At 42.5% G+C, this 18,041-nt stretch overlaps 2 protein-coding genes across 2 annotated transcripts in view; one reads left to right on the plus strand and one right to left on the minus strand.

Moving 5' to 3' along the window:
- The window catches only part of LOC129096855 (zinc finger protein ZFP2-like), a 37,467-nt gene that overhangs the window by 7,004 nt on the left and 12,422 nt on the right, over positions 1–18,041 (plus strand). Inside the window, exons 2-3 of the mRNA XM_054605534.1 lie at positions 5,908–6,385; positions 6,593–6,876. Coding sequence (XP_054461509.1) covers positions 5,908–6,385; positions 6,593–6,876 — 762 coding nt within the window. The remainder of the gene's footprint in view (positions 1–5,907; positions 6,386–6,592; positions 6,877–18,041) is intronic.
- Positions 9,154–13,329, minus strand: LOC129096856 (gastrula zinc finger protein XlCGF57.1-like). Its single transcript, XM_054605536.1, is given in 3 exon segments — positions 9,154–9,454; positions 9,457–11,133; positions 12,809–13,329. Coding segments are annotated over 3 exon segments (1,950 nt in total). The 5' UTR covers positions 13,002–13,329; the 3' UTR covers positions 9,154–9,374.

The raw sequence follows: 18,041 nt of genomic DNA on the forward strand, positions 1-18,041 counted from the left end.
TTAACAACTCCAGTCGTATGGGACAGCAGGGGGTGAAGGTATGCGCCGGTCTAAAGAGCCTTGGTGATGTCATGTCGTGTCACAGGGACTATCTGGGGTTCCTGTGGCTATCGTCCAATGAGGCCCAGTGTTGTGGTTTGAAACAAATCTCACACTAACACGTGAGATGTTGCTGCCAGTTTGGGGGTTGTACCAAGTTCACAATCTAGGTTTTCAAAATGACCTCTCTCTTTGTTTCAACCACATGGTGAAGTCCCAACACCGTAGAGGCTGGGCTCTTTAGGGCCTTACCCTGCTTCTGATTAGTTCCCAGGACCCTAACGCTGCTCATCTTGAGGCAGCGAATGAGGTCCAGACCCTGCTTCATGAGAGCTACTCAAATGCGGTAATCTCTGCCGCGATGGGGTGAAGCTGCGGCAAATTGATGTTCTCCCATATCAGAGCAACAAATCCATAACCATATCCGACCAGGACCTTGAAGCTCTGGCTTAGCTTGAACCCAGGAAAGCATGTAACAGTGGCTGGTGCTGAAACACACGCCACTCAACTAAATTGGCCGGGTACAACCCCTGTAATACTAGCCCCCAAGGAAGTTATCTTTGAGCTAAGAAAATCAGCAAACTCCATACAACAGCAAGCTGGATTTCTGCTGACATCGTGGCCTTCAAATCCTGGAATGAGCTTGTAGATGCTACAGCTCATAACCTCCACAGCACCCAGAGTCCTCTCTTAAATTCCTTTGAATGTAATAAGGTTTTGAACCTCTTGCGTCATGCACAGCAACAGAGTTTTCCTGAGGAATACAAACTACTACACTGTCAGATAAGCCTGTTCCCAATGGCAGTAGCTATTGTACCCGTGCACCTAAGTTTGATAATTTTACCAGTCTGATCCATGCAGGGGGACGCCTAGGAGGAGGTAAAGACCTTGAGCTCTGTACCATACATCCTTTAGTGTTAGATCCTAAGCACCCCATTGCTTATCTTCTAATCGAAGAATATGATCCGAGAATCTCCAACCTGAGCCTGAGAGAGTGTTCGTTTGGGTCCGACGGCACTTCTGGATCCTTAGAGGACGTGAAGCCATCTGTAAGCGTCTATTTTCTTGTCTAGATTGCAGGAAACCTGAAGGGAAAACCCAAATGACTGTATTACCCCCCTTACGATTCCGCCTGTTTAAGCCATCCTTCTTTTCGGAGGTGAAACTGTAACAGACAAGGTGCTAAGGGAGTGGATGAAGTACTAAATGCAAAGCCCCTTGAAGTACCTGACCTTGAGCCAGTCGCCCCTAATCTCCTTCTCACAGGGCGGTTGGATGCATCCTTTCTGCAAGCCGTATTTGGAAACACCTCCTGTCCAACATCCATGGCGCCTCAGTCAAGTTCTGGTGGACCACTTCTGGACTCGGTATGTAAATACTACCTCCCTACTCTTCAGCCGAGGCAGAAATAGTTCACTAACTTGGCTATATTCATCGTCGTCATGGTAATGGACCAGCAGCTGACACGAGCCCTTGGCCCAAGGGTCCAACGTCTCCTACCTGGTCCGGATGGGAGAGTTCAGATGGCAGAAGTCAACATTAAAGGGAGGACCTATATGCGCCCTGTTGGTAAGCTCATAAGTCTACCTGCCACCTTTCGCGTCATTTGCGCCGGCGGCTTTTTATGGCTTTGGCTGTGATGGTGCCAGGTGAAAAGTGAGCTTTAAGTCTGGTGTGAACACGTTAGTCCTCAATCTTTAATCTGTTGGAACTGTCCCCATGTACTTCTTTGAGCCACTTCAGGCTGTTAGCATGATGCAATGTAATTAGCATTTCACCAGGCTTCTCTGCTTGAAACATTAAAATGTCAGCTGAAGACTACAAATGTCAACTAAGTCATCGTTTAAGCCATCAATACAAAAGAATACATGTTCATTCTTTACCTCACTGAACAAGTAATATTATCCAGCTTGGGTTGATATTAATGTCTGTCTGTGTTTCAGCTTTACCTTCAGATGTAAGAAAAGTGATCGTTGTTAAAGAAGAGCAGCAGGAGTGGAGCTCCAGTCTGGACCAGGAGGACCCAGAGCCCCCACACATTAAAGAGGAACAGGAGGAACTCTGGACCAGTCAGGAGGGAGAGCAGCTTCAAGGGCTGGAGGAGGCTGATATCACCAAGTTCACATTCACTCCTGTCCCTGTGAAGAGTGAAGATGATGAAGAGAAACCTCAGTCCTCACAGCTTCATCACAGACGTACTGAACACATGGAGACAGAAGCTGATGGAGAGGACTGTGGAGGACCAGAACCAGACAGGAACTCAGATCCAGATAGACATCCAGAACCAGATACTGTTGACAACACTGGAGACTCTTCTGAACCTGAGACTGATGACAGTGATGATTGGAAGGAGACCAGAGAACCTCAGTCAGGTTTAAACTGTCTGAAAAATGTTTCTGTCAGTAAAACCAGATGTAGTGCTGGAGAGAAATCAGTTAGCTGCTCTGACTGTGGGAAAAGATTTACATCGAAGACAAATCTGAAGATACACATGAGAACTCATACAGGAGAGAAACCTTTCGGTTGCTCAGTTTGTAAGAGATCTTTTACACAGAGAGGAAGTTTACAGAATCACGTGAAAATCCACACAGGAGAGAAACCATTCAACTGCTCACATTGTAAGAAATCCTTTATACGAAGAAGAGATTTACAGGTGCACTTAAGAATCCATACAGGAGAGAGACCATTCAGCTGCACAATCTGTGAGAAATCTTTTACACAGAATGGACATTTACAGGCCCACATGAAAATCCATGCAGGAGAGAAACCATTCAGCTGCTCAGTTTGTAAGAAATCCTTTCCACGAAAAGGAGATTTAAAGATACACATGAGAACCCACACAGGAGAGAAACCATTCAGCTGCTCTATTTGTAAGAAAATGTTTGCACAGAATGGACATTTATTGGACCACATGAGAATCCACACAGGAGAGAAACCATTCAGCTGCTCTATTTGTAAGAAAATGTTTGCACAGAATGGACATTTATTGGACCACATGAGAATCCACACAGGAGAGAAACCATTCAGCTGCCCAATTTGTAAAAAATCCTTTATACGAAAAAGAGATTCACAGATACACATGAGAATCCACAAAGGAGATAAACCGTTCAACTGCTCAGTTTGTAAGAAATCAACCAGCAGCTCAATTGAACAGATGAGAACAGAAGCTGATGGAGAGGACTGTGGAGGACCAGAACCAGACAGGAACTCAGCTCCACATAGACGTCCAGAACCAGAAACTGATGTGAAGACTGGAGACTCTTCTGAACCTGAGACTGATGACAGTGAGGATTGGAAGGAGACCAGAGAACCTCAGTCAGGTTTAAACTCTCTGAATAATGATGACGTTTCTGTCAGTGATTTCAGATGTAGTGCTTGTGAGAGAAAATTCCGCTGCTCTGAGTGTGGGAAAAGATTTGACGGTAAGTCAGAACTGAAGAGACACATGTACATTCACACAGGAGAGAGACCTTACAGCTGCTCAGTTTGTAAGAGATGTTTTACCCAGAGAGGAAGTTTACAGAGTCACATGATAATCCACACTGGAGAGAAACCATTCAGCTGCTCATTGTGTGGTAAAGCTTTTGTTCAAAGAGTAACGCTGAAGGCCCACTTGAGATCTCATGCAGGAGAGAAACCATTCAGCTGTTCAGTTTGTAAGAAGTCTTTCACACAGAGTAGAAATCTACAGTTGCACATGAAAATCCACACTGGAGAGAAACCATTCAGCTGCTCAGTTTGTAACAGAAGATTCACTTGGTCTAATCAAGTCAAAAGACACAAGTGTGGTCGTCATCAGTCCTCAAAGCTTCATCAAAGAAAAACCAAACAGATGAAAATAGAAGCTGATGGAGACAACTGTGGAGGACCAGAACCAGATCCTGATGTCAAGACTGGAGATTCTTCTGAACCTGAGACTGATGACAGTGATGATTGGAAGGAGACCAGAGAACCTCAGTCAGCTTTAAACTCTCTGAATAATGAAGATGTTTCTGACAGTGATTTCAAATGTCGTGCTGGTGAGACCATTTAGCTGCTTGTTGTGTGTGTGAAAAGTTTTGAACAAAGGAATCCCCAGATCTTCACACAAAGTCATCAGAGTGTTTTGGACAGCAGCAGCAGTAAAACTGCTTCAAATGAAACTCTCCACAGTTATGAAACTCTGGAGCAACAAAGGATTGAAACAGTAGAAACTGTTGTTACTGTAACAACATGGTACCCTTGTCCCTACACATTCAAAAACACATAACTGCATATGACTGCAGTGATGAAATGAAACCATGTCATAACAATTTTGAGTATTTATTCAAAATCAGTAAAAATACTGAGGCTGTATACGAAACCACCTACTGCATACTACTGGCAAAGGCAGCATGCAGTATAAAGTACTCAGTACTACTGCGTTCATCAGTGGTATGTAGAATGAAACTCTTGAAATTATTTATTTTTTGCAGTATGGTAGGCCTTAAACAAGCTGTTAAAGCACTGGACTAAAAAATATAATATGGCATATATCAATATGGCAATGTTATTGGAAAAACAAATTATTTAGTTTATTTCCTTAAAGACATAATTGACACACAATGTAAACTGTTAGGCGTATTGTAGTTATCGTGCCTAACTGACTGTTGTGCACTTTGGCTCCTGTAACATTGAGCCTAGTAAGCAGTATATCAAAGTGTTATTTACTTTTATTATATTGTAGATGCATTTCATTTAAGTTTTATTCTTCTTTAAGTTTCTATTGATTTATTTCCTTTTAATTGAGCTAAGAATAGTTTGGAATCAACATGATTTTATATCTCATTCTTTAAATTTAAATATTACTGAGTGTTCATTTATTGAGGACCTTTAAGTGATTTTCTTTCATTTAACAATATGTAATCTTATGTGCTTCTGTACTCACTGAATGTAAAGATAAGTAAATAAGATAATCTTGGTTTAATGTGCTCTGCCCTGATCAGTCAGAATGAGAAACCGGTTGTAAGATGAAGCAAATATGGAAACTGTTAAAGAGACATCCTGCCACTCATGAAGACCAGATAGGAACCTTAAGGGGGGCTAAGAATTAAGTGTAAACTTAAAGAAGTCCGTCATAAATTTTATCTACTATATATTGATCTGAAAGATGCTTCAAGGAAAGATGGAAAGATAGGGAGGGACAACCAAAAATTGGGGATCTTTTGGCTTTTTGATCTTTTGAGGTTTTTGACATTACGTCTTTTCTTTTAAAGTCCTAGAGAGGGTTTTACTTTTTGTATTCTTTATTTTTGTAAGTTCTAATCTTCACTTTGTTGTAAAAAAACTAATAAAACTGGTTTGTATTTTGTACATTTCAACCAAAGTCCAGTCTTGCTCATCTATTTGAGTAACAGACCTGCTTCAAGCTAAAGTAAAAATGGTTTTCATCCTTTACTAAAATTATTTACTATCTTGGTTGGCTCAGATTGTTTGAAGCTCTATTGGTTTATCATGCTGGAATGAATTCATGAATTATTTGAGAGGATTTCAACATTTGTTTTGAGAAACATTGTTTTCCTTTTTGTTTGTATTTTTTTTGCTCTTTCCCACTTTGTATTGCAACGGTGGCACACAAATCTAAGTTTTATATTTTATAATATAAACTATTAACCATTGCTTATCCTCCCCCATCTCTATTCTAAGAAAAAAAAGTCCCATAATGTATTTATTACAATTCTGATATGGTTACCTTAAATACTGTATATGTGTATACAGGTGGCCATTTTCAAACACTGTTTGAATAATAAGGATTTCACAGGTCATGTTGGGCATTTATGGTATCTAGAAATGGAAAAGTAACCTTCTGACAACTAAAGGTTTAGAATGTGTGTTTCCTGTTTCCTGCAGATGTCCAGCAGCTGTTGGTGGTTAAAGAAGAGGTTCCTTCTGAGCAGCAGGAGTGGAGCTCCAGTCTGGACCAGGAGGACCCAGAGCCCCCCCACATTAAAGAGGAACAGGAGGAACTCTGGACCAGTCAGGAGGGAGAGCAGCTTCAAGGGCTGGAGGAGGCTGATATCACCAAGTTCACATTCACTCCTGTCCCTGTGAAGAGTGAAGATGATGAAGAGAAACCTCAGTCCTCACAGCTTCATCACAGACGTACTGAACACATGGAGACAGAAGCTGATGGAGAGGACTGTGGAGGACCAGAACCAGACAGGAACTCAGATCTAGATAGAGGTCCAGAACCAGATCCTGATGAGGAGACTGGAGACTCTTCTGAACCTGAGACTGATGTCAGTGATGATGATGATTATGACACGAGAGAACCTCAGCCAGGTTTAAACTCTGTGAGAAATAACGTGAGAAATACTGACAGAGAATCGTTTATCTGCTCCGATTGTGGAAAAACATTTGGCCACAAGACAAATCTCAAAAGACACATGAGATGTCACACAGGAGAGAAACCATTCAGCTGCTCATTTTGCAATAAAAGTTTCAATCGGAGGGAACACTTGATTGCTCACATGAGATGTCACTCAGGAGAGAAACCATTCAGCTGCACAGTTTGTGACACAAGTTTCAGTCATAGTTGGTCACTGGAGAAGCACATGAGGGTCCACACGGGGGAGAAACCATTCAGCTGCTCACTTTGCAGTAAAAGATTCAGGCAGCGTTCTGATTTGGTTGCACACTTCAGAATCCACACAGGAGAGAAACCTTTTTCCTGCTCGGTTTGTGACACGAGTTTCACTCAGCGTCACACTTTGGTTCAGCACATGAGAACCCACACGGGGGTGAAACCTTTCGTCTGTTCGGTTTGCGGGAAGAGTTTCTCACGGAAGGGACACATGACGAGACACATGACGGCTCACACCGGAGAGAAACCTTTCAGCTGCAGCTTTTGTGACAAAAGCTTCACTTGGCAGTCGCAGTTTAAACGGCACCAGTGTGCTGGTGAGAGCAGCGGAGCGGCAACAAAACATTAAAGCATCAGGAAACGTTTTGTTCCTGCTCAACTCAGAGTGTTTCATGGTCGACAAGAACAACATGGACGACTAAGAATGTAGCACACACAACGGAAAAATGAGTTTTGATGTCATGTCTTCTCTTGATCAGATTTTTAAAGATAGATTTACAATATGACTGTATTCTGTCTAAATGTTGATACCTCACATTTTCTAATAACACAACACTTTTACTGCTTACTTACTTTTTGTTTCTTAAAGGAGCTGCTCTAACATTTTGAGATGAGAAGATTGTTGTGAATCTCAGGTCTGTGTGTTCAGTACAGAGTCAGGACGTGGTTAGCTTAGTTTAGCATTACAACTGGAAGCAGGAGGAAACGGCTAGCCTGTCCAAAGTAAAGAAATCCACCTGCCAGCATCTCTAAAGCTCCCTGATGAACATGTTGAATATGAACAAAAACTGATTCTCATTAAAGGATAAAACAGTCCTCAAAGCTGTCTCCACCACAAGTCTCCAGAACAGCTTCATGTTTTTATCTTGTTTTTGATGCTTTAATGTGAAACAGGAGCCTAAAAACTGGCTGCATCATGAATAAATCAAGGTCAAATGTAGTTTACATGTAACATAGTTGGTTCTGTTATTATATCATGAAGAACACCGAATCACAAACTGAAATCTTTGTGCTTTCTCTCCTCGCAGGCTTCCATGGATCGTGGTTTTACCTGACACCCACTGCTACTATTATTATTATTAGTCACATTTCTATTACTAATACCATTAATGATTTTTTATCATTATTATCATTATTATTATATTTTTAACTGCTGCTTTTATTATTAGTATTCATCATTTTTCTATTATTCTACTATATTTGGCGCTACTACTGCTATTACTGTATAATTTCTGTCATATGAATCAGCTATGTTGTAATCCTCTTAAGTTGTATATTCTGTACACATAACATCTATTACACTCATCATCCTGGAGGTTTCTTCTTTTCTTCCATGTTAAAGGTCTGTAGGGGAAGTTTTCCTTTTCTGACGTGAGGGGCCGCGGACGAAGGATGTTGTATTTTCTTCCATGTTAAAGGTCTGTAGGGGAAGTTTTCCTTTTCTGACGTGAGGGGTCCTAGAATAGTATGTCGCATAATTGGACATAAAAAGAAGGATGTTGTATACAGATTGTAAAACCCACAGAAAAAAATTGTGATATTGCAATAAACAAATTGAATGGAATGGAATTCAAATTCATGAAGTTTCATTAAAAAGTCATCGTATATTTATTGAAGTCTTTAAGAAGTCATAGTAAGTATGTCATAAAAAATCATAGTATAGTGAAGCAGCTGCTGAACACTTTAAGAAGGCGTCGTGCTAACAGAGTTATCGGGGAACAACTGGAGGCAGATGGTCACGTTGGATGTTCCACAGAGGTCGTAACTACAAACACACAGGGACATTAAGACTGGAAAAGAACTCAAATAGTGAACATACTCCATCATCAGGGTATCTACACAGTTTAAGTACACAATGAATTACCTTTAAGAACTGTTTCATTCCTCTAAAGGGACTAAATAAAAGCAGTTTAAACCGTAGGTGAGTTTAACTGAATATGAATGACTGAAGTATTCAGTGAACACCATCCAACATGACGGCCTTCTCATTAATGAAAAGAAGACGGTAAGGTTGACCCAGTAGAAGACACCATCAGGGGTGGAGGAGGGGCCAGAGATGTGAACCCGCTGGAGGTCTCCGCTCTCATTCTGATCATCGCTGACTTCAGCCTCAGGTTGTCCAACATTCAAAGTCACGTTCTAGACCGACTCTCCCTCACTCAGAGCAGCCAGATGGTTTCTCAGCAGCACTACATCTCTAGTCACTAACGTAAACTTCATCTTTCAGACAGTTTAAGGTGCAGTGGCTTATAATCTGAAACTCTAACTAATAATCTAATTAATAATTACAACCGACAACAACCAAATCAATAGGAGGTAAAGATTTAAGGATTGTTATGGTTTGAATTGTAGAGGTTGGCAGCATTCACTCTCTACAACATGAACAAACAAGCAAACATTAAAAAGCATTATGTAACCATAAAATTAGGGATGAATGAAGATATGAATCTAATATTTATATTTAAGTAAAGTAACCAAAAGTGTGTGTGTGTGTGTGTGTGTGTGTGTGTGTGTGTGTGTGTGTGTGTGTGTGTATGCCCCCCAAAGAATGCGTTTGTTTCTTTGTTCTGCCTCCACGTGCATGAAAATGAACACATTTGTCGGGTCAGAAAGAAAAGAAACGTGCAGAGGAGATACTTTGCATTTCCTCTTTGAGTGTGTGTGTGTCTATTTAACGCCACGTCACTCAACACATCGATGTGTTAGGACGTGTTCAGACCGCGCAAATGTTTTGTTACAAACTGAGCAGTTGAAGGGTTTCTCTCCTGTGTGAGATCTCATGTGTTTCTGTAAGTGTCCACTCTGCGTGAAAGATTTCTTACAAAGCGAGCAGCTGAAGGGTTTCTCTCCTGTGTGAGATCTCATGTGTTTCTGTAAGTGTCCACTCTGCGTGAAAGATTTCTTACAAAGCGAGCAGCTGAAGGGTTTCTCTCCTGTGTGAGATCTCATGTGTCTCTGTAAACTTCCACTCCCTGCAAAAGATTCCGCGCAAACTGAACAGTTGAATGGTTTCTCCCCTGTATGAGATCTGATGTGTATCTGTAAATGTCCATTCCAGGCAAAAGATTTCCCACAAATTAAGCAACTGAATGGTTTCTCTCCTGTGTGGATTCTTATGTGTTTCTTTAAGTTCCCACTCTCTGTAAAAGATTTCTTACAAACTGAGCAGCGAAATGGTTTCTCTCCAGTGTGGATTCTCATGTGTCTCTGTAAACGTCCACTGCATGCAAAAGATTTCCAACAAACTGAGCAGCTGAACGGTTTCTCTACTGTGTGGATTCTCATGTGTTTCTGTAAATCAGTCTGTGAATACAATTTCTTACAAACTGTACAGCTGTGTAGTTTCTCTTCTGAATGACTTCTCATGTGTCTGTTCAGATTCCGAGCCCAGGCAAATCTTTTGTTACAAACGCTGCAACTGAATCTTTCCCCCCCCTTGTGGATTGCCATGTGACGTGTCATAGTTGAGTTTGCTGTAAAATGTTTGTCACAAACTAAACAGCTGAATGGTTTCTCTCCAGTATGAGTAACCATGTGTCTCTTCAAATCTCCCTTCAGGAGAAATCTTTTCCCACAGTCAGAGCAGCTAAATGGTTTCTCTCCAGCATTACATCTGGTATCACTGACAGAAACAGCATCATCAGTATCTGGTTCTGGATGTCTATCTGGATCTGAGTTCCTGTCTGGTTCTGGTCCTCCACAGTCCTCTCCATCAGCTTCTGTCTCTATGTGTTGAGTTGATCTGCTGGATGGAGGTTCTGCCTCTCTGTTCTCCTCAGTCTGAGTCTGATGAAGCTGATGATCATACTTGTGTCTTCTGAGTTGATTAAACCAAGAAAATCTTCTGTCACAAACTGAGCAGTTGTATGGTTTCTCTCCTGTGTGGATTCTCATGTGTGTCTGTAAATTTCCACTCTGTGTAAAAGATTTCTTACAGACTGAGCAGTTAAATGGTTTCTCTCCTGCATGGATTCTTATGTGTCTCTTCAGATCTTTCTTGAGGATAAATCTATTCCCACACTCAGAGCAGTTAAATGGTTTCTCTCGAGCACTACATTTGGAATCACTGACAGAAACTTCATCATTATTCAGAGAGTTTAAACCTGACGGAGGTTCTCTGGTCTCCTCCCAGTCCCCATCGCTGACTTCAGTCTCAGAAGAGTCTCCTGGATCTGAGTTCCATGCTGGTTCCGGTCCTCCACAGTCCTCTCCATCAGCTTCTGTCTCCATGTGTTCAGTACGTCTGTGATGAAGCTGTGAGGACTGAGGTTTCTCTTCATCATCTTCACTCTTCACAGGGACAGGAGTGAATGTGAAGTTGGTGATATCAGCCTCCTCCAGCCCTTGAAGCTGCTCTCCCTCCTGACTGGTCCAGAGTTCCTCCTGTTCCTCTTTAATGTGTGGGGGCTCTGGCTCCTCCTGGTCCAGACTGGAGCTCCACTCCTGCTGCTCAGGAGGAACCTCTTCTTTAACCACCAACAGCTGCTGGACGTCTGCAGGAGAGAAAGAAATACAGACAGATTATCGTGCATACATTGGGATCTTTCCTGGAAATGTGTAACCAAAGACTACTAGTTGGTATTACTGTAACAGGCTAATCCTGGCTCCTACAGGGTGTTTGTTATTGACAATCCACGACAAACACAGAAGTCCAACAATAAAGCCCCACTTGGGTTGAGATAAAGCAGGACCTCCTCCCAATCACCCTCCTCCAGGTTTCTCCATCGTTACCCACAGAACCGTTAACATCCCCCAGCAGAACTACAGAGTCCCCAGTAGGGGCCCTTTCCAGAACACCACCCAGAGACTCCAAGAAGGCTGGGTACTCCGAACCGCTGTCCGGTGCACTGGCACAAACAACAGACGACCCTCTAGTTCCCCCGGGGAGAACTCAACCTAGCGGCGCTCAGCTGAGGGCTTGTGAGTATCCCAACAACAAAAAGATGAATCCAGCCCTCTCCATGAGTTCAGTCCAGAACCACTGCTACGCATGGAGGTGATCCCAACTATCTAGTTGGTACCACTCCACCTCCGGCACCAGCTCCGGTTCCTCCCCCGCCAGAGAGATTCCAGGTCCCTAGAGCAAGTCTGCGATAACAGGGTGGACACTCCCACATTTAGTAAATGATGCTCCATTTAGAGTCAAACAGACCATAAAGCAGGGTATGCTTTAGGGCGGGGCTACACACTGATTGACAGGTCGACACCAGAGACGTATACGGCGTCTCTACGTCACTCCTCCTCAGTCCAAATATAGTCACTTCCTGTTCACTGGTTGAAAAGTACCTAAGCTGGTGACGGCCGTATTCCAAGATGGGAACGCCGAAATCGCAGAACTCGAGGCTTCCTAACATCAGAACACAAACCAGCTCTCCTCACGGAAAAGTCATCTCCAAGCGGCGAGAGAGAGCGGTAAGGTGATGACTAAAAGCCAGAACCAGCAGAGCATTGAGAAAATGGAGAAGAGGGAAAAGTGGGCGTTTGAGTACGATTCCTGGCTGCAGTCTGACTGAAAAACAAGAACTATAAATATATGTAAAAGATCCGGCCCTTCAAATGTGAGCAAAAGCCATGGCGGTCACCAGCGTTTAGTATGACGTCATCGTACAGACTCACTCGCTCACCTACAGAACGTGTTCATGATCACAGGACGGTATTTTTAAAGCTCACAGCTGATGTTACTTTTCATTTAGTCGTTAATTTAACATGTAAACTAATATGGTTTAGATTATGGTTCAGTTCTCAGTCCTTTAAGGATCTTTGTAACTCATGATTAGTGATAATAATAAAGTAATATGGTATATTAGTACTAACTGTCATGACAGAGCTTTATCTGCCTGGCTGGCAGTAAAAGCAGGACCGCTGTTTGAGAAGTCTCCTTGTAGAATAAAGTGAATTATTAATAAATGACACACATCAACAAACTAGTTCATGTTTGTGTTCATGCAGCTTTAACAGCACGAGTCATCTCAGGAATCCATTTCTTCTAATGTATGAATGGAGTTAAGGATGTTGGTCGGTTTCCACTTTGTCAGTGAACTCAGGGTGATGAATCAGCATCATTTAGGCTCTGATGTCTCAGAGACCGGATCTCCATGAAGACCTCATTCACATCTGTCAGTGTGAACAGAGAGAACAGAGAGAGGAGAAGAAGAGCAGAGAACCAACCTGCTCTGTGTAACCGAAGCTGAGGGTTGAGAACAGCGTGCAGGAGTTTCCGTTGTCGCTCGTTCTCCTCTTTAGAACGACACAGTTCCTCCTCGTACTCTGCTATCGTTCTTTCAAACAGCCCAAAGATCTCTTCAGCAGCCGCAGTGAGTCGCTGCTTCACCAACGCTCTCAGCATTTGGACTTTACACATTTTCACACAACGACACACACTTTTTCTCCACACAAACTCCGTCACAAACACCGTTTGCTCTCCATCAAACAGTCACTCTGACTAGCGCTGTGTTGCTAACTTCCGTCCCAGCTAGCATGCTAAGCTAACTTCACTAGCTTTGTAGGCTACCGGGAGATGAGTCAGAGGTCCAACATTCAGAGAAAAGTCCATTCAGAAGGTTTCTCCGGACACACAGAGACCAACATGGACCTCACACTCACTGGACCAACACAACAAAGAGACTCTGCTAACAAACAGCTTTCTGAGAGACGCCATCTTGATCAAACTCTGTGAAGTTAGCCTCAGTGAGAATACAGCTTCCGGGGCAGACTGGTGGCTGAGCTTCAAAATAAAAGTCTAAAAGTCAAGTCTTAGAAAAACACAGACAGGAAGATAAATGATTAAAATGGACTTTTTAAAGAATGACATTCATTGAGCTTGAAGGTTCATTCTTGAATAAGGTAACAAAAGATTTTCTCTCCTTTCGGTTTGGAAAACAAAGAAATGTATCTATATATTTTTTCACATTTGCTGCATTTTGACACTAAATTATCTCTGAATTATGGGCTGTGGCTACATCACATACATGTGTGATTAAAGGAAGTGATCATAAAATGTTAAACTGTAGACTAAATAAAACAGGAAGTCATAAGATACGTAGATCACATGTTATTATTCCTGTTTATTTACATCCTGTCACTGAATAGAAACAGTAGAACCGATGAATCTACAGAAACAAGAAAACACGTTCAGTCTCAGTCTGAACATTGTCCCTTTATTTTTCTGTAAAATATCACAATTCATGTTCCAGTTTAAAAAAGTAAAAGAAGTATTTACCACTCGCCGCCTCCCCTCGATCCTCCACCTGCTGCAGGTTACACACCGAGGCGAACGACCGGTGTCAACACGGAACCACAGAAGAAGTCACCTCGTTACATTGCTCCAGAGTTTTCACAGATAATATGAAGCGCTAACGGCTAACAGGAGGAGAGCTAGTAACGTTAGCAGCACCGCTAACTGCTAACGAACAGAGGCTCATTTACACTATGATCCGTTCAGGCTCTGTTCACTCAGTGAAAATGAGTATTGGGTGAAGGTTAATTATAACATTTCTGATGTTGTCACATTATCTCCCCGGGTTCAATGATGGGGGCCCTATACGGTACAGCGACTTCCTGTGTACCAAACCTCTGCTAAATAAAGACTGTTTTTTTAACTGTCCAGTCTTGAGAGTCGTGCGTTTGAGTCCTTTTCCCTCAGTGTTGGCTTCGGCTTAACATCGACAGCCACGACAACCCGGACGACCACGCCCTCCACCACCACCACTGTAACTGGGAACGGTCTGTTCCTCCGGCAGTGGAAAACCTGGAGAACCTGGAGGACCTGGGGAACCTGGAGGACCTGGAGGACATGGAGGACATGGAGCACCTGGACACCTGGAGGATTTGGAGGACCTGGGTCTGGGTCCTGCACTGCATGCCCCCGTCCACTAGGGGGCAGCAGCATTCAGACAGTGGAAACCAAATGTTTTAGGCAGTGGACGTTATTTCATTTAGCGTTTTTTATTGTAAAGTTCTAGAGGAAATGCTGACTGAGCTGCTGCATCTTCTGCTACCCTGGAACACAACCTGCACACTGATCGTTGCCCAACGGCACTCAGGCAGCACTTACAGAGGATGAGGAGAGCCAGACTTTTTACTGTCAGTATTCAAACCAACTTTGATCTTTATTGTTCAGAAAGGGAAAAAGCCTAGAACATAAAAAACATGAAGATATAATAACTGATTATTAAAAAACTCATCGGGAGCATTTATTGGTTTTAAACTGACATCAAAACTAAACTGAGGGGAAAAGCTCCAAAGTGACTTTGTGTCTGTGTTCAGCCATAAAATGTGACAATGAGCAGGGTCACGCATAAGATAGTCAGGGTTATTATTTTAATGTTTAAACAAAATCCAGACAGAATCTGTTTGTCTGTTGAGAAACTAAAGTGAAGCCTTCATTGAATTCAGGTTCAGGTTTTATCTTGTCTTTCTGTTTGATACAAGCAGATATTGATCTGTTATTATAGGAGAAAAGGCCGGTATTGGTGGTAATAAGGTAACTTTATACATGTGATGTAAACTCAACTGTTTTACAGAAATATGTGTAAATGAACTGCAGAACCTCATCGTTCCACAGGGGGGAGCTGCAACAGAAAGCAGAAACATCCATTTAAATGTCTTCATCTAGTCTATGTTGTCATGAACAGAACTCATCTGCAGAGACACTTTAGCTTCAGAACACATGAAGGAACCAAAGGAGCAAACTAGATCCAGGTCCAGGTGGAGGAGGTGGTGGAGTGAGGAGCAGCAGGACTGGAGGAGTCCAGATCCACTGATGATCCTCAGATCAGATCCAGAGGGGCACAGAGACCATGGTGGACTCACTCTGAAAGAGATCACTCCCATCTGCAGAGAGAAGAAGAGGAGAAGAGATGAGTCAGTGTTTCCAGAGACTCCCTTCATCAGCTGTCAGTCAGTGAAGCAGCACCTCCAGTATAAAGAGCAGCAGGGACTTCAGTGTGAGCAGCGTAGCAGCTTCCTCTCAGCTCTCATCTGAACGTGTTGGAGTGAAGCTCACACACTCAAGTCTGTTCACTCTGCACATTTCACTCCAGTACACAGTGGAAATAAAGAGCTGAGGCTCCTGAACGCACCATGACTGCAGAAACAGAGAGGCATTCACTGCTCACTGTAATGAGGGAGTCACTGCTGTTAGGGCTCAAAGCTGATAAAAACCACAGTCTCAGTGACACTTGAATGTCTCATCTACTGTGAAATATTCCACTGAGAGAGAACAGATCAGATCAGATGATGAATGAGGACCACTGTCTCTACACGAGTTGTGATTTCCTGCAGACATGAACACAACAACAACAACAACAGTCGTCTTCACATCAAACACATGATCACAACCAGCTTCTGGCTCCTCTGATTGGCTGACTGTTCTCTCTCTCTCTGTCTTTCTGTCCAATCCTGAAGCCCGTCAGCGTTCTCCTCTCACAGCTTCCCTGAGAAGGTTGGAGGTTACAGGAAATACTGGATCTGTGTTTAGAACAATACTGCTGGAACCAGCATGGACTGAGTCAACCCTCTACTGACCTCAGAGTCTCCAGTCCACAGTGTGGACTCTCCAGTCCAGCAGAGAGCAGCTTCACTCCTGAATCATGCAGGAAGTTGTCACTCAGATCCAGCTCTCTCAGATGGGAGGGGTTGGACTTCAGAGCTGAGGCCAGAGAAGAACAGCTGATCTCTGTCAACCTGCAGTTCATCAACCTGAATAAAGAATAAATGATGAAGATAAAAATCCATTTATGATCCAATCAGATGTGTTCAGGTTTTAAATGTGTAGCTCAACATGACTGTGTCCTAATCAATGATCTTTTCTCTTTGTCATTGTGTTATTGTGGATCATCATCATGTCAGCCTTCTACAGACATCATCCAGATGTCACCACAACATTCATACACCTACTGATGTCAACACAGATCAATAACATGCTGCTGATCTCAGTCAAGTCTGGACTAGAGGATCAATACTATATTGATTAGAGGTGGGGACAAAGATCAATACAGCTTAGTGTTGTGATATGTTGAGTGGTGATATTGTATCGATACACAAACACCAAGAATCAATCTTTTATTATATAAACCATCAATATTACAATAAAGGATGTCAGGATGAACTGAGGTAATAGAAGCCACGGTTTCATCACCATGACAACTGAAGAAGCTACGATATCTCTGGTGTCCTGATTCCTGCATTGAGACACGATGTGTGTGTGTGTGTGTGTGTGTGTGTGTGTGTGTGTGTGTGTGTGTGTGTGTGTGTGTGTGTGTGTGTGTGTGTGTGTGTGTGTGTGTGTGTAGCTTTCTATGTGACAGAGGAAGAGGGTGAAGGTGAACCACCTTTCATCCTGACCTCTGACCCTCAGGAACCCCCCCGACTCTTCTCCCTTTACACAAACAGTTTGACATCCCATCAGCGTCCAGTTACCGTCCTGAAGGACTCTGATGACTCCATAATAGATCTCATATCCAAACACAACCAGCACAGAAGCCCAAACAGTCACTTTGTGCCGCCACAACAACCTCCTGCTCAACACATCCAAAATCATATCTGTTGACCTTTGGACCAGATGTTAATAAATGACACAACTCCTTCTTTAATTTGTTCAACATTAAGCTAGAATTGATTATATTAGTCACTTTAGTTATATTTGATGTTTCATTTACAGCAAACTGGATTTTCAAATACAATCACAACCTATAAAACTGGATAAAAAATATATTTTGCAACAGATGAAATATGTTTTCATCCAGATGTTCAGAAAGTCTGAGGACTGTTTTGAACATAGTTCAAAGACCGTAGGATATGTAGTGGTCAGAGAGTTGTCTGCTTAGCTCGGTGACTCTAGTTTAATGGTCAGACATGAGGGGCATAAAGTTGAATATGAAATATACTCAAATGTACAGAGAGGCTAACAGCTGAGTGAGCAACGTCACGCTATGCACTAGAATCCCAGCTAGTACCGTTAGCTAGCTTGGTTGTTTTAAACAGAACACATTGACAAATAATAAATCATACCTACAGGCTGTGATCATGAACCACCATCGTCTCTCAGCCTCGTCTCTAAGCAGGAAGCGTTTGAAATCCAGCCGTGAACTGTGTCCAGTTTTGAAAGTTGTTGTCTGTAAAATGCATTAAAAAAGAATAGGTCCTCTTTAACCAAGAAGCTTCTACGTTTATCTTGAGTTCCATTAGCTACCAGATATAATCATGTTTGTTCACTGAACTTTCCTGTAATAATCTTCATCTTCCTCACGTCAGCCTCCTCTCTTCCTCTCACCGTAAACTGTGAACTGTTCACATCTTACACAACTTTAATGTGGAGCTTCTTCACTTAAATGAATAGTGATGGAGGAAGTATTCAGATCATTTACTCAAGAAGTACAAGTATCAGAAGTACTGCATCATA

Source organism: Anoplopoma fimbria, chromosome 10 (assembly GCF_027596085.1).
Source record: "Anoplopoma fimbria isolate UVic2021 breed Golden Eagle Sablefish chromosome 10, Afim_UVic_2022, whole genome shotgun sequence".
NCBI classification, from domain to species: domain Eukaryota; kingdom Metazoa; phylum Chordata; class Actinopteri; order Perciformes; family Anoplopomatidae; genus Anoplopoma; species Anoplopoma fimbria.